The sequence below is a fragment of the Gallinula chloropus genome, assembly GCF_964237585.1.
Source record: "Gallinula chloropus genome assembly, chromosome: 1".
Classification (NCBI taxonomy): domain Eukaryota; kingdom Metazoa; phylum Chordata; class Aves; order Gruiformes; family Rallidae; genus Gallinula; species Gallinula chloropus.
This window is the reverse complement of record NC_140085.1, coordinates 16,514,185-16,529,546: the sequence shown is the minus strand read 5'-3', so window position 1 is coordinate 16,529,546 and position 15,362 is coordinate 16,514,185. Positions and strand designations below refer to the sequence as shown.

Below are 15,362 nucleotides of genomic sequence, written 5' to 3'. Positions count from 1 at the left end.
ACCCAGCCTGTGGGTGAGTGAGATAATGTATGTTTGCAGGAGGTGGTGCTGCTCAGCCTCTGGCTCCCCTGCAGCCACCTCTGAGTCAAGCCAGGGGGCTGCAGGCACATGCAATTATCCAGACATTGCCTCCACTCAGGAAGGAGAAAGGAGGGCTCAGTGGCGTGAGTCTTTGCCTGGATCCAGGTTTGGATCTCTTCTCTGAGTGACACAGAGTAACTTATCTGGGTGTGAGGGTGAGCAGCCACCTAGGCATGGTGGAAATTTGCTGCTGACCTTGTGCCCTGAATTTAGGCAGCAGCATTTCTCCATCACGCTGGCATGCAGGAAAGCATGTGAAAGACCTCCTGTAGGACTCTAAGCAATTCAATAGGCACATCAAAACCACACTACAAGCATTACTAAATGCCAGATCTAAGGTCACCGGTACAAATTCAAGCACCTTGTCCACCCACCAGGGTAAGAACTGGGGTTGAGACAGTGGAGTTAAACACAGCAAGAAATCTCTGCCAAGAGGCACAAAGACATGTTTCTAAACTACCATATAAAATGTATCCAAAGTTCATAGGTTGCTTTTTTATTTCTTAGGGTGCTGCTAAGACACATATACCCATAAAAATTATTCTTTCCAGCCTTAGACATACAGCTGCCTCTAAAGTGAGAACTAAAGCCAAGGAAACTTTTGTCATGGATTTTATCTGCAAGAATTTAACTTTTTTTTTGTCCCAGATTCTCACTTCAAATGTATCATCATGCTTCTATTAATTTCAATGTGAGCATTGTATGCACAGTTGGAGGCAGAGCATGCCCCAAAAGCTGATTATGTTTGAAGAGTGCACAGTGAAAGAGAAATCAGGCGAGACAGTATCAAGGGTTTCGTCTCTTTGGGGTCCTGTAAAGAAGCACACAGCTTCTTTCAGCGTTTCCCTGTTCATTCAATATAGACAAAGTTGCTTCCACTTTTAGAGATTACCACCAGACAATAAAGACAAATGATGTTCAAAAGAAAAAAAGCAAGATGTAAAATGGAACTTGCAGAGAGAACATCTTCCCCTCCTCCTACCCCACTTGCCTCCAGGATTTGGAAAGAATCCCTTGTAGTTAGAGCCAGGCTGGACCCTTCAGCAAATTTGGCTTTAGGACTCCTCCTGTAGGATGAAAAAATGTGATGGCCACCAAGACACAAAGCGCTGAGCTGGTGTGAACTCACTCGAGCGCTTTGAATAGGTTAAAAATGGCTCGTGATCTACTTCAGTGCTTTCTCAGGCTAAAACGGGACAGTTTGCCCACGGTGAATGCAGGTCCTGCAGTGCCCTCGCCTGGTCACTGGAGATCACGGTACGACGGACCGATGTCATGGGAAAAGGAAGCTGATGCGGTATTTCAGGCCCTCACCCAGCGCAGGGTTTAGCTGGTATTTCAGCGAATAAGCTAAAGCACAGCGGGTGGCAGAGCTGGTCTCCTAGGAGAGGAGCAGGGCAGCCGGCAGCGTGACACAGTGATGCTGTGGGAGCCACACAGGCAGGATCCCAGGGCGTTTGCAGCAGCGCTAGAACTGCCCCACAGTTCTTGGAGCAGCCCATACTGTGGAGAACTGAGCCACCAGACTCCTGCTTCACAACCCAGTAGCTTGCCACACTGCCAGAAACTCACAGATAGTTCTGTCCTGATGGAAAAACTTTGTTTTCATCTTGTCCATAGACCATCTGGTACAGCCAGCTAGGGGAGTACACTTTTCTAACCTTTTTCCCTTCAAGCCAGAGTGCACATCCTTCTGTCAGTGACTACATCTGCATGTGAGGTGACTTGCATTCTAGAGCTGGGCATTTAATCCTGGCTCTGCCAACACATCTCACACAAATCATATATATTATACATATATATCTCACAATCATGGTGGCATTGGGTAGGGAAGAAAAGGAACATGAACAGCTTATGTTATCTACATGCAGCTCCTTGCAAAGTTACCTACCTGCCCCTTCCCTGTGCAATAAAACTGCCCTGCATGTGTTGCTGCCAGATGTCACCAGCTCTGCCACTGGCAACCTCATGTTCCCCTCACCAGCACAGTCCCACCTAGGCAGGACCAGGAGCTTGGTGGACTGTGCTTGGGAGGATGGACAGGATGGGCAGTGAGCCATAATCTTCCTGGACAGCCGCACTGCCAAAAATCATACTGGCTTGACTGCTTGCTGCCCAAGCTCAGTGACCATCCATCTCCCGCAGCCTCGTGAAGCACCAGGAGCCTGTGACACAGGGTCTGGGGACTGATTGACCTCCTTACACACAGGTTCCTCAGCAGAGCTGGGCAGGAGGCTCTCCAGACAGCCATTTCTCTTCAAGAGCTGAAGCACAGCTGGTCAGCCAGGGGTTGGCTGAAATCAAACCCAACTGGGCCTGAAATAAAATGAGTTCAGAGGCAATTGTGTTCCTGTATAAAAGAAGCTGAACGTCACAGTGGAAAAACTTCCTTTTTAGGATGGAAGTTTTATTTTTTTGGCTTTTGGTTGGTTTTTGCTGTGCTGGTTTGGTCTGGTTTGGTTTTAAACTGGAACATGCTGGGACAAAGCGATCATTTCATGGGAGCGGAACTGCACGTGATCTCACCCAGGATGGAGCGAAGGCCTTGCAATAGCTGCCTTTAAAAAATGGCCTTAATATTAGTTAATGAGGTGGGTTTGGGTTTTGCCTAATCACACCGCGGGGTCCCGCGCGTTCTGCCCGCGGCAGGAGCAGCCCCCGCCCGCTGCCAGCAGCCCCAGCCAGGGCCAGGCCCGCAGGCGGCGGCCGCAGCCCGGCCCACGCGGCACCGGCTCCGCGGTGCAAGGGCGCCGCCCGGCGGCCGCTACGGGAGCGCCGGGAGGAGCCGCCGCCGGCGGGTTTAACTCCTGCGCTGCCGGCTCTGCCCGGCGTCCTCTTCCCTGGCGTTGCCTTCGCTCCCCTGGAGGAACCAGGAGCCTAAACCCAGCCGCGTCCTCCCGGGCTGTGGTGGGGGAAGCGGTTTGCTTTCACTGCCGGCAGAATTAGCCCGGTAGGACTGGGCTGGAGATCACCGCGGGAGTCCCATCGCTCCCTCAGCATCCATTCCAGTGGCTGGGTTAGGGGTTGAGGGTCATGGCTGGTTCCTTCCAGGTCCTGGGATGACTAGAAGACACTGAGCAACACCAAGGAGCCTCACTTCTGCGATCCAGACATGCTGTTCTGTCTGGCAAAACCATTAAAGAGCTGTTGTGCAGGAAGATGTGCTTTCTTGCTGCACTGGAGTCAAGGATGCTACTACCCAGGTCCCTTTCTCCCCGTGATTATAGATCTCACCTGAGTCTCAGCACCTCGTCACACTTCTGCTCCAGAATTTTAGCCCCGTTACAGACTGTTTTGTGGGAAAGAGCAGATAGTGCTGTGTGTTGGAGACACAGAATTCTGCTTCAGCTCTTGAATGTTTCATTAGAGAACAAGATTCACATTTTGTAAGCCACAGCCTTTGCTTTCTCCTCAGGTGAACCTGTTACTGGTTTGAGACTCCTCCTAGGCAGAGCCCTGGCTGACTCTGGCAATAGCTGCAGATAAGATCAGCCTGGAGAGTCAGGAGGGCAACTCCTGCTCCATGCCTGGCACTTCAGAAAGCCTTTTGCAGAAAGCGGCACTCCTCAGAGCTAGTGCAGTGCTCTTCTCGTCACCATAGCGAAGGCAAAGCAAACACCAGTTTCCCTAGAAACTGTGGGTGGCAGGGCATGTTGACTTTAGGGGGGGGCGGGACACAGACACGACACATGACACACATAGAACAGTCCTGAGTGCAGAACGGTGAGTGTGCTGGAGGTAGGGAGAGGGGACAGGACCAGTCCCAGGCAGACAAGGGACACCAGGGTGGCTGGAGAGGCACAGGGACTCCTCATAGGGACTCCCATGGCCACTGTCCTGTATTTCTCAGTGCAGAGGGAAAGACCACCTTGGGACAAAGGGGGCTTAGTCCCCGTGGTTGGGTGGCCCACTAAGGGCTCACCAATCCCAGTCTGGGTGGAATGACACAGAACCAGTTGACGCCCAAGGACTGAGCTTGATGAAGCCAAGGGACACCTCCAGTCTGCCCTCAGAGCCCCTGGAAAGCAGCCAAACACCTGCAGGAGCCCTTGGGATTCCCTCCCCAGTGCTCCTCACCAGGAGAGGCAGATACTGCTGCAGCCCGCAGCTCACAAACGGCTTTGGGTTCTTCTTTCTGTCAGGAGCCAGAAACCATCTGAGGTAGACACAGAACCTCAGGACTGCTCAGTCCCTTCTATTTATAGATACATAAGCTCCTCCAGGGCAAAGGGAGTAACAGGTTGTAGAGAAAATGAGCCTGGAGAAGACATTCCTCAGCGGTGCACACTTATGACAACATATGCCAACCACATACCAGGCTGCATGAGTAAGGGTGAAGTCAGCAAGATCAGAGCAGTAGATTTTTCCCTTTTATTTAGCACTTATGAGGCTGTATCTGCAGTACTGTGTCCAGTTTGGGTCTCTCATTGCAACAGGGACTGATGAAGTAGAACAGGTATGATGGGGAAGGTACGCTAAGAAGTTGGGTGCTGGTCGGAGCGTGTCACCAGGAAGGGAGACTGAGGGAGCCTCTCAGCCTCAGAGAGGAAAGGCTAAGGGGGGTACAGTTGCTCTTGTGTATTAAGTAAATGGTTGCTATAGAGAAGACAGGAGCAGATTTTTCTTCGAGAGGTGCACAGTGAAAGGGCAAGGGGTGAGAGACAAGTTGCAAAAGGGGAAATTCTGTTTAGACACAAGTTTAAAAAAAAACAAGCCCAATAAGAGTGATCAGACATGGGCACAGGAACTCTGAGAAGCTGTGTGATCTCCACCTTTCGAGGTATTCAAAGATTATCTAGACAAGGACCTGATGACCTGGTCTAGCACTGAGGTGAGCCCTGCTCAGGATAAAAGCTGGACTAGACATGTCCAGAGGTCCCATCTGACCTTTGTGTAACTCACTAATTCCTCTAAAGAGTCCAGTGAGGTTCCCACTGCCTTGAAAGGGGAAATGTAACCCCATTTTTTTAAAAGTTAAAAAAAAAAAAGATCCAGGGAACTACAGGCTGGTGACTCTCACTTCTGTGCCCATCAACAAGATCATGGACCAGATCCTCCTGGAAACTATGCTAAGAAACATGAAAACTAAGGAGGTGATCAGTGACAGCCAACATGGCTTCATTAAGGGCAAATTATGCCTGACAATTTGGTGGTGTTCTACAACAGGATTGAAGCGTTGATTGATAAGGGAAGAGGAACTGATGTCACATACCTGGAGTTGCGACACTGTGTCACATGAGGATGACATCCTCACCTCTAAATTGAGGAGACAGGGATTTGATGGATGGACTACTCAGTGGATAAGGAATTGGTTGGTCAGTTGCACTCAAAGAGCTGTTGTCACAGCTCAATGTCGAAGTGGAGACCAGTGACAAATGGCATTTCTCAGGAGTTGGACGAGTGCTGTTTAACATCTTTGTCAGCAACACAGACAGTGGGATCAAGTGCACCCTCAGCAAGTTTGCTGACGACACCAAGCTGTGTGGTGTGGTTGACATGCTGGAGGGGAGGGATGCCATTCAGAGGGACCTTAACAGAATTGAGAGGTGGGTCTCTGTGAATATCATGAAGTTCCAGTACCTGAAGGGGCCTACAGTAAAACTGGAGAAGGACTGTTTACATGGGCATGGAATGATAGGACAAGGGGTAGTGGTGTTAATGTAAAAAGGGGTAGTTTTAGATTAGATATAAGGAAGATTTTTTTTTTTTTTTTAATGAGGGTGGTAAGGCCCTGGCACAGGATACCCAGAGCAGCTGTGGCTGCCCCCTCCTTGGCAATGTTCAAGACCAGGATGGATGTGGCTTTGGGAAACCTGTTCTAGTGGAGGCTGTCCCTGCCCATGGCAGCAAGGTTGGAACTAAATGATCTTTAAGGTCCCTTCCAATTCAAACCAGTCTATGATTCTATGCAAAACCTACTAAAATGCAGGAAAAAGTGGAAACAAGGAGGAACCCTGTGGTTTCCTAGGAACACAAGCTCCCTGCATGTGTGGGAGCTTATCCGTTGAAGGGAGCTTGGGACAGAATAAAGCAAGAGGCAACCCACATGGAACCCAGACATGATCTTTTAGATCTCATATTTGTCTTCAAGGTATTGCAAAGCCTTAATGTGTGTGTGTTGAGAGCAATGTAAGCTGAGCAACCCACCTGGCTTGATGGAAATGTACGTCATGTGTGTCTTCATCTTCTGATGTTTCCACTTGTGGTCCACTGTGATGAGATACAAAGACCTGCAGTATAGGGTTTGTATGGGAGAAGATGACTGTTGTTGCTGGGGACTGTACTATCAACCTGCTGTGGAGAAGGTCACCTTTGGCAAAGGAGCACCATGAACACTTGGGCACCATGAACACTTGGGCACCATGAACACAATTGCCACATCCATGGTGTGCCCCTGTGGTTCTATTCCCTGGGGAGCAATTCTGATTAAAGTGATCCCCTGGCCCCACAAGCCTGAAAGTCTCAGTGCAGGTGCATGTGGCTGTTCCAGCCACCCCACCAGCCCCAGTTACTCATGCACAGCCTGAGTCACCGTTTGACACTGCTCTGTGTTGAATACTGAAACAGGGAGAGGAGCTGATGGCAACAGAGGAGATGTCTGAAGGAGGCAGGGGTGGCTCCCAGTAAACCATTGCTCCTATGGGACAGGCCAGAAGGGAGTTCAGCGCTTGCTTCAGAAAAGGCTGGGGGGTGTAAGGGGTGCTCCATGCTTACAAGCATCTTAAAAGACATTGCGTATTCCTCATCCCATGCAGCTGCCTCCTGTCACCAGAGGAGACCAACACTTGCTTTCTTGGTCTGAGCCTGGCAGGTGTGAGAGCTACACAAGCTGCTCCACACCTTTACTCCAGAGCCTGAAGGAGGACATCAACCCAACCATGGTGCCACTGGCTGGTATCATGCTCCTCCCTGCCTCCAATCAGTCCCCAGCACCTCCTGCCCCAGCTGAGGGAGGGGGACTTCTATACCACCCTGGTGCCACAGCAAGAGCTACGAGGCTTGTGGAGGGAGTGTGGATCCTTCCCTGTACAGGTTTTCACTAGGATAGAATTAAAAATACCTTGTGTGGAGAGGATGGCACCCCACCAGCTGCCAAAGGGGAAACTTTTTCAACAAGCAGAGAGGTGAACCCAGCAAGGTGCTTCCTCTTCCCAGGCCCTGGCATCACCCACCATGCTCACACCTGATAGGGCACATGGAGCCCTACAGCCCACAGTCTGGTGACCCAGAAGGTCCTGGATTCAAGCAGGACCTTCCTTGTTTTTTTTCCGTGACATCCCAGACCTGAAGTTCATCTGAGTTTATCCCAGCTCCTGATAATCCTGTCTGCTTTCATAATCCATGTGTGCTCAGTGCCAACCCTTCTCAATTGTGTACGTTTCGGGAGCCCTGGTCTCCTTGAACAGGGAGAAGAGGGATGAGAAACCAGAGGTCCCTGCAGGCAGGTGGACCTGCAGCCCCCACCACCAAAAGAGCCCTATGCTGGGGAGAGTGTGAGCTTGAGCCTTACTGGGTTTACTGGCCATCCAGTGGGCAGATTTTAAGGAGAACCAGCACAAAGATCAGGCAACATTGTGCCTCTTCCACTCACTCTTTTCTTTTGGGTGTGGCCAGTCTGGCCCCACCAGTTTAGGATTTCCCTGGGACCTGTGTTTCTGTGGCTAAGTGGCAGCTGATTTCCTTTAAGCTCATTTTTAAGAGAAAACTGCTGCTTCCCTAAAAGCCTCTCCCAAGGTATAAGAAACCTGCTGAGTGGCACCACCCCTTTCCTGCCAGTGCCAAATTCCACAAAAATTTGTATTTAATTTGGCATTTATATCAGCCCTCACCCAAAACTGCCTTAATATTCAACACATGCAAAATAACTCTGGGCAGATTAGTATTTGTGTCATTACAGAGGTTTAAAAATGACTCTAAAAGGTGCCATAAATCTGCAGAAGGAGATTTTCACTCTCTGCTGAGCAGCACACATGGTAACCACCAAGTAATCAAGGAAGTGCATACTGTGTCCCTCATCGCTCCTAGTTCTGCTGCCTCTGAGGCCAAGGTGGATTTGGGAGGCACTTTCTGGTCTATGGCAGTCAGTGAAGGAGTTGGTAAGCGTCTGGAGTGTGGAAGGCACACATAAGAGCACACTTTGTTCTTATTTCTCCTCTTAGCCCATTGCTTTGCTCTATCAGACCCCACTGAAGCAGAGAATCTGGCTCTGTTTTATTTAACACTCTTGGCTCCTCCCGAGACATACTCAAGCTACATTTAAGCCATCAATGGTACCACAACAGCTTGTAAACCTCATTTCTCAAAAGTCTGGTGTTGCTTCAAGCACATCCATTCTACCTTCAGTCCGCAAGTCAACAACTTGCATTGTGGCTTCACATACCCCCTCCTAACCTGCTCCCCAGTGTTGCACTAGTGCCCCTGAGTTTTCTTTCCCATCCTCTGTGTCACAGATGTGGAACTGGGAGGGGAGGATGGAAGGATAAGCATAGTTTCCACCTCAAACTTGCTAGGAGAAGACAAGACATCCTGTGATGCATTTTAAACCAATGCCTAGGAGGGCTTTATCTCATCCAAAGGGATTCAGAAGGCTCAGAACATGCTGGCACAGGTTTCCCAGAGAAGCTGTGGCTGCCCCCTCCCTAGAAGTGTTCAGAGCAAGGCTGGATGGGGCTTTGGGCAACGTGGTCCAGTAGAGGGTGTCCCTGCCCATGGCAGGAGGGTTGGAAAAAGATAATGTTCAGGTCCCTTCCAACCCAAACAATTCCATTATTCCATGAAATGTTCCTGCATTGTCCTTCAGTGCTGTTAGGCAGAGCAGGAAAGACCCAGCCTGGCATATTCTGGAAAGCACTATGCCTGAGGAAGGCAGCTTGCTTTCTTATATTCATATGTGGTAGCACAGCATACCATACCATGTAAAAACTCGTGGAAGAGGGGGCCTCAAGAGTGGGACATCACAGCCTCATACCATCAGGAGGTTTTTTTAAAAAAAAAATCATCATTTTACTTTGATACTGTTCCTTTCAAATATTATTTGAACAAAACATCAGAAAGACATATTTTCACAAGCTGAATTAAATACCTACAAGCTCTGTTCCAATTCTTCATTATGCAAGTACCCAGCAAGACATGAGTGAATAAATACAGGATTATAGACCCAGCAGACAGTGACACATGCAGTGATGAAAAGACCATATCCTTCCTCCTAAATTTGCTTCCTGTGGTTTGGGTTTATATTCTTTCATTTCTTAAGTGCTTCTAACATTGAATCAGCTTTCTTTATCAAAGAAATGTAGCATGGAGAAGCTACTAACCCTCTTCTGCACCCTCACACAGCTGATCTCTGGTTCAGTGACAGTTTCAAAGAAAGCAGCATCTCTGCCATTTCCCCCCCAGCTGAAACCCCCTAGGTGGCCCATCGCATCCCATCCCATCCCATCCCATCCCATCCCATCCCATCCCATGTCACGGAATCTCACAAACCAGGCCAGACCAGCACAAACTGAAAATGGGATTTAGTTTTACAAGATGGCAACAGAATCAAACAAGTTTTACTCTAACCAAAACTGCTTTGAGACTCTGGCCAACCATTAACAATCCACAGGTTGGGGATGTCGCTCAGGAGTTAATGCTACACTGCTCTTCAGGTTTATGGTTAATGACCCAAAATGTACATAATCACTCACCTAGGTCAGATGAGGCCTCTCTGTCTGTACAGAAGATGAGCCATAGGTGGCATCCCAACCCATGGGGAGAACTCCCAACTACAGACCTGTTGCTCCGAGGGAGACTGACCCAAAATGGCTCTCTCAAGGTCAGATCTGTGGTCAGATATAGTCACATAGCCCTCCTGTTGTTCCAAGGCCCCAACTTCTTCACCTTTCAACTGAAATGGTCACACCTCTGTGAGCATAACAGGAGCTTAGGTGGGAAGTTTTGTTATGTTTTTGCAGGCTTTTTGTCAGATCTTACCTGATCTTTGTTGGGGAGGGTGCATCTGCCACACCTCACCAGCTCTCAGAGGAATCTCACCCCTGAGGAAGAACATCAGTTTCTTGTAGTCCGGCTGTTTGGAGTTTTATTAATTAAATATTCCATATACAAAGCACTAAATAAATATATAGCTATGCCTGACATTAGTGTACCACACACCCCCACTTAGAGAGCTCTATGTATTCATATATGAAATACCATGGAAAACTACTTATCAAATAAAGCAGGCTACAGAATGATTCAACTCTGCTCCTTGCTCCTTGCTCATTGCTCCTTGCCGGGGTGCCGTCCGCACAGCAGACGCACAGGCATGCACACGCTCACGCTCGCTCAGTCCTGGAAAGAAGGATGCCTGCTCTCTGTAGCCTGGCTGCTTGGGAAATGTTCCTGTTAATGCCACACACACACAGCTCCAAGGTGCACGGGGTTAGAACCCACCAGGGTATTGCAAGCAGCTGCATAGAAGAGGTTTTTGTCTGCAGGGATTCACAGCCTGGGGTGGCAGGGGTGGGGAGGGAGGGTCTGCAAGGTTGGGCAGGCACCCTGAGGACCTCAGCTGGGGTGCGTGGTCAGGAGTCAGTGCTTGGAGAGACTGATGCAAATCAGAAAAGGAGACGAGGTAAATAGGCGCTGCTGGTTTTGTCCTTAAATTTTCTTCCCCCTCTCCGCTGGGGTCTGTAGGTGATGAGGATGGGGTTGGAAGTGAACGTGAAGAAGAAGAAAGGAATACTTTTCCTCCCTCTGTCTTTTCTCCACTGATCTGTGGACAAGAGCCAGGCAGGGCTGGGAGCAGGCACAAAAGCAACAGTGGATAAAGGTGTTCTTTGTAGTACCTGAGATGTGTTTGCAGGTGGGCAGGAGTGGCAATGTGTAGGGCTGATGCTTCTGCTCCTGCCTCTTCTGTCAGACGTGGAGCACAGGCATGCCTGCAAGCTGATCAAAGTGACTCCTGGCTGGGGCAGAGCCGCAGGCCCAGCTGATGATCTTCCTGCTGCTCTAGCCCTACAGCATTCCTGCTGCAAATAGGCCAGGAGAGGCTCTTCTCAGCACGTTCCTCTGTCAGGAGAGATGTGCTCCATCCCACGGACAAACAGAGTGAGCAGGGACAGGGACAGGGTGGCCAGAGAGCAGTGTCTGAAAGCTGTGTTTGAGGAATGAGAGTGGGCTACAAGGGTGCCTATGCTGGAAAAAGAGGATCCCCCCCCCCTTCTCTTTTGCTGGCGTGGGTTTATTCTGTCTCTTCTGCTGGATCAACTCATCACCACACATCCCATTCCCCACACCTCTGCGATGGGTGCTGAGTCTCTCTGCTCCCTGCAGAGCTGCTACATGGGGCCGTTCCCACCAGTGTAGTCATGGTATGGGCTTGTCCGGGCCTTGGGCCGAGGGATGGAGAAATCATTTTGGGGGTCGATGGTCTGAAAAGGAAGCAAGAAAGTCTTTACCTTTCAAAACTGGAGAAAAGTGATTGAATAGGGTTTAAAAAGAGAAAAACAAAACAGGAGAGGCAGAAACAGAACTGAAGGTTTCCCAGGAGTGTGATCTGTGGGGCTGTGGAAAAGGATCCTGGCAGAACAAAGCAGTAGTGGAGATATGTCACCAGAGGATATGTGGGGATGTGATGTGAGCACCTAGCTAACTACTAGTAATGTGATGTGGCTAGGCTGTGGTCTGAAGAACTGATGAATGGATGTGGGCACATGCAGACTGCCCACTCTGTGTCTGCACTGCAACTTCCAGTGACTGCCAGTGGGAATTCATTCAGGACACAGTTTGGGGAAAGGAGCACAATCTCCTAAGGAAAGAGCACAGCCTACTGATTTTTTATGTGATGTCAAATCCAAAAGTATGGACAACTACAACTTCAGACTTTACCTTGGGCACCTCTTGCCTCCCAGTGTTCCTGGACATGTCACAGCTCTCTCCCCACCAGCCACAGGCACTTCCATGAACATGTGTCATGGTATTGCCCATCTCTATGCGAAGTACCTGCCTGCCTCCACAAAGCCTGCTCTATGTCCACCTATCTCTGCCTCTTCTTCCCTCCAACACCTGAACAATAGCCTACACATGGTGAAATGGGTGAAGGGGGGTGTGAACTTACCTTCATCTGAAAGTGAGAAGAGTACGGGGAGTAGCTGAGGTCTCCTGTGTTTCCTGAGGCACAAGAGAAGAGAAGGGGAAAGTTATTTAGCTTTATATAGTAGTTTGGGAATACCACATCATGGGACACTCAAAGGGCCCGTGGCTATATTAGCAGCTGCTTTTAGGCAGATCAAACTCTGTAATATGCAGGCATGAATGGGTTAAAATCCATACGTGGGTGACATTAAATATTTCCTTATGAAAACAGGAATGAATGGTATTGCAAATAACAGGACATAGGTGGCCTTGGAGTTTAGACACCACCTGTTGCCTCACAATTACTGCCATCATCAGTGGCCAAATCCCTCCCACTTGTATGCACAAGACCCCTTCTGCCGTATTCCCTGGGAAAGCACAGCCTTTCTCTGCTGTTCTTTTGCAAACCTGGAGGTCTGACTCCAGGGGACAAATGTGATCTCAGTAGCAGATCCATAGGGAGTGCAGTCATCTGCATCCTACCCATAGATTTAGGAAGCTTCAACAATTTCTTTGTGCAATTATGCACACAGACTCATACAGAAAAGTAAGACTATCTTGCTTCATTTTTGGATGATGGGTTCATTTTTTAAGTAGATAATGGGAATCAGATCAGAACTGGAATAAATAATCTCCAAGCTATTACCTGGAGACATCTGAAGATCTGGAGCATTGCTAAGAAACAGACAAACAAAAAACCTCCTGAATTTTCACACAGACCTCACAGACGTAGCAGAATCATAAAGAGCTATGCCTCAGTCCTGACACCCACTCAGTTAGACTCCTACTCGGTCACTCCTACATATCTTTGCTTTTGCATTGGTCCTTACTCTTTTTCTTCTTGTCTGCAGATTCATTTTCACTTACATTTCCGAAGTTTCATCAGTCTGAAACCTTTTCCTACCTCTAAATTATTCATTGTCTTCAAATTTTTTTCTTGTAGCCTTCCTACCCCTTTAGCTTGTAAGTGGTGCATGTGTGCTGAGGGCTGAGGGACAGTGAAGTCGCTCGCTTCATCATACCTTGCACAATTTCATCCTGGCTGTAGGCATGGTTGTCCACTCCAGTAGCCTGCTTTATGAGCTTGGGTTGGCAGAAGTCGTTTTCTGGAGGGTAGTCCTCCAGCCTCAGAGGGGCAGTGAGGAAGCAAATTTCAGGGACAATGTACATTATCAGGAAGATCCATCCATTGGAAACCAGAGCAATGGCCACGACGGGATCATCCCAGTTTTGTTTCTCTAAAGCGGAGTTGCCTCTTGTGAGCATGGTGATCCACACTACCCAAATGGCAATGGAGAACAGGACAGTGACAAAGATGTGCGCCCCATGCCTCTTCCAGCTTTTGTATGACCCACAGAATGTGAATATGGAAACCAAAAAGGTCAGAGCCATCAAGAACAGCACGTAGATCAAAAGCATGACAAAGTCCTTGTTGGTCTCCTCTGCAGACATACTCAGAAATTTGTCTTTCTGGTTTACTAGCATGGTGACTAAGTACTCAGTGCTGATCACAACTTGTACCAGGGCAAAAGAAACAATGAGGAGCAGCAGCACCAGCCAGGAGAAGGGCTTTCTTCCTCTCACTAGTTTGTAGAGGTTGCAGGCATGGGTGAGGAGACATGAGAAGCAGAGTGCAAAGATGACTCCAAATAGGAAGAAGCGAGTGGGGCGAGTCCTGTCATTGAGTTTAATGATGAAGGCAAAAGTGAGACCAAAAATGCCGAGTGTGCCTAAGAGAAAGAAGAAATAGATGGAGATCATGTGCCGCTTGCTGTTGTCTTGTACTTTACAGATGAGAAAGAAGAGTGAGCAGATGAGGAAAATGGTGACAAGGACACCAGCTGCAGCCAGTGACTCCAGGACAATCCCCCAGGCCTGCTCCATGTCACAGAGCAGGTAATAGTCAGCATCGATGCTGCTGCAGCCTCGGGGAGGTGATGTCGTCATCCTCTTGCCTTCCTGAACAACCTCCCCGTGAAGTGTCTTCCCAAACCTGTAGAAGAAAAGGCACAGGCTGTCATATCAAACACATGGGTGCTGCCAGCAGAGGGGAAACAGAGGCAGGACAGACATCTATCCCCACCCCACTGGGCAAGGACATCACAGTGCTAAGGATGTGGAGCTGTGGGAGCAGAGCCATCCCCTTCTGTGGACAAGTCAAGCCCTTAGCAGGAGGCGATTCACCTTACATGTCCTCTGTACTGTGCCTGGGGTTGTGCAATGTCGTAGGAGTGTGGGGATTGGGGAGAGGAGAAGGTGAGGCACTTTTGCAGGCATTAGCTTGGTGCCCTTCAGCGGAGACTGAGCTGCCTTGTCACTTTTGTGATACAAAAGCAGCTGTTAGTCATACTACAGCTTACGCTCTCTTGACAAGCTCAAAAAATAGCAGCATCTTGTACCAGTGGGGCTCAGAGATGAGCAATGCAGAACAGGAAACGCATTACGCTGTTTCTTTAGTCTCTATTACTTTTTCTGAGACACTCCTGGCTTTGGTTTACAGATATGAATGAGAGGGAACTTTAATTGCTCACTACCCTGCAGATAACTAACCTCCTCTTAGCTCTTCCCACTCCAAATTAAATAGCAAATACAGACCACCACCGTGAGCTCCAAACTCATATTTCTCTTTCACGGAAGCACAGCGGTAAGAACTGTCTCAAAAACCTCAGTCCCCTCCCCAAGACATCGCCTTGCGCTGGCTGGAGGCCTGACGTGTCAGTACTAATGCTATTTGCTGCATGAGAAGTGATGGAGTTACTGCTTGAAGGTGTCCACGTGTCAAGGATGGACAAGGTCTCTACTGCACCCAGCGCATTCCTGCTACCTCAGGATGCGTTCAGTGCTGTCTGAGTAAGCCTGGTTTAAACCCTATCTTGCCAGGGGATGAAAGGGATGTTTAGGTGAGCTCTGCCCATTGCAGAGAGGAATTAAGTTGCCTGCTTTCTTGTAAGCCTGAAGCAAGCACAGAAACCACTGTAGGAGGGTGCTGGGCGCTTTGTGGCCCATTGCGCAGGCACTGCATGAGTTTAGATCCCAGGGACAGGTACAGTTTTCTAGATGACAAATTACTCAGCCAGGCTCCTGCCTCTAAAATCTATCAAAACTGTTTAGGTTCAATATCAACACGAAACATGGGTGAATCTGGCCTTCATAGCGACCCATTCCGG

General features: G+C 49.0%; 1 protein-coding gene across 1 annotated transcript; it reads right to left on the bottom strand.

Annotated features, from left to right (window-relative positions):
* Positions 1-11,399: 11,399 nt before the first annotated feature.
* On the bottom strand, positions 11,400-14,142 carry GPRC5A (G protein-coupled receptor class C group 5 member A; the record flags this gene model as incomplete). The annotated part of the gene is made up of 3 exons (XM_084265593.1): positions 11,400-11,492; positions 12,179-12,231; positions 13,218-14,142. 3 exons carry the CDS (start codon positions 14,140-14,142, stop codon positions 11,400-11,402), a joined length of 1,071 nt encoding a protein of 356 aa, XP_084121719.1.
* Positions 14,143-15,362: the final 1,220 nt, after the last annotated feature.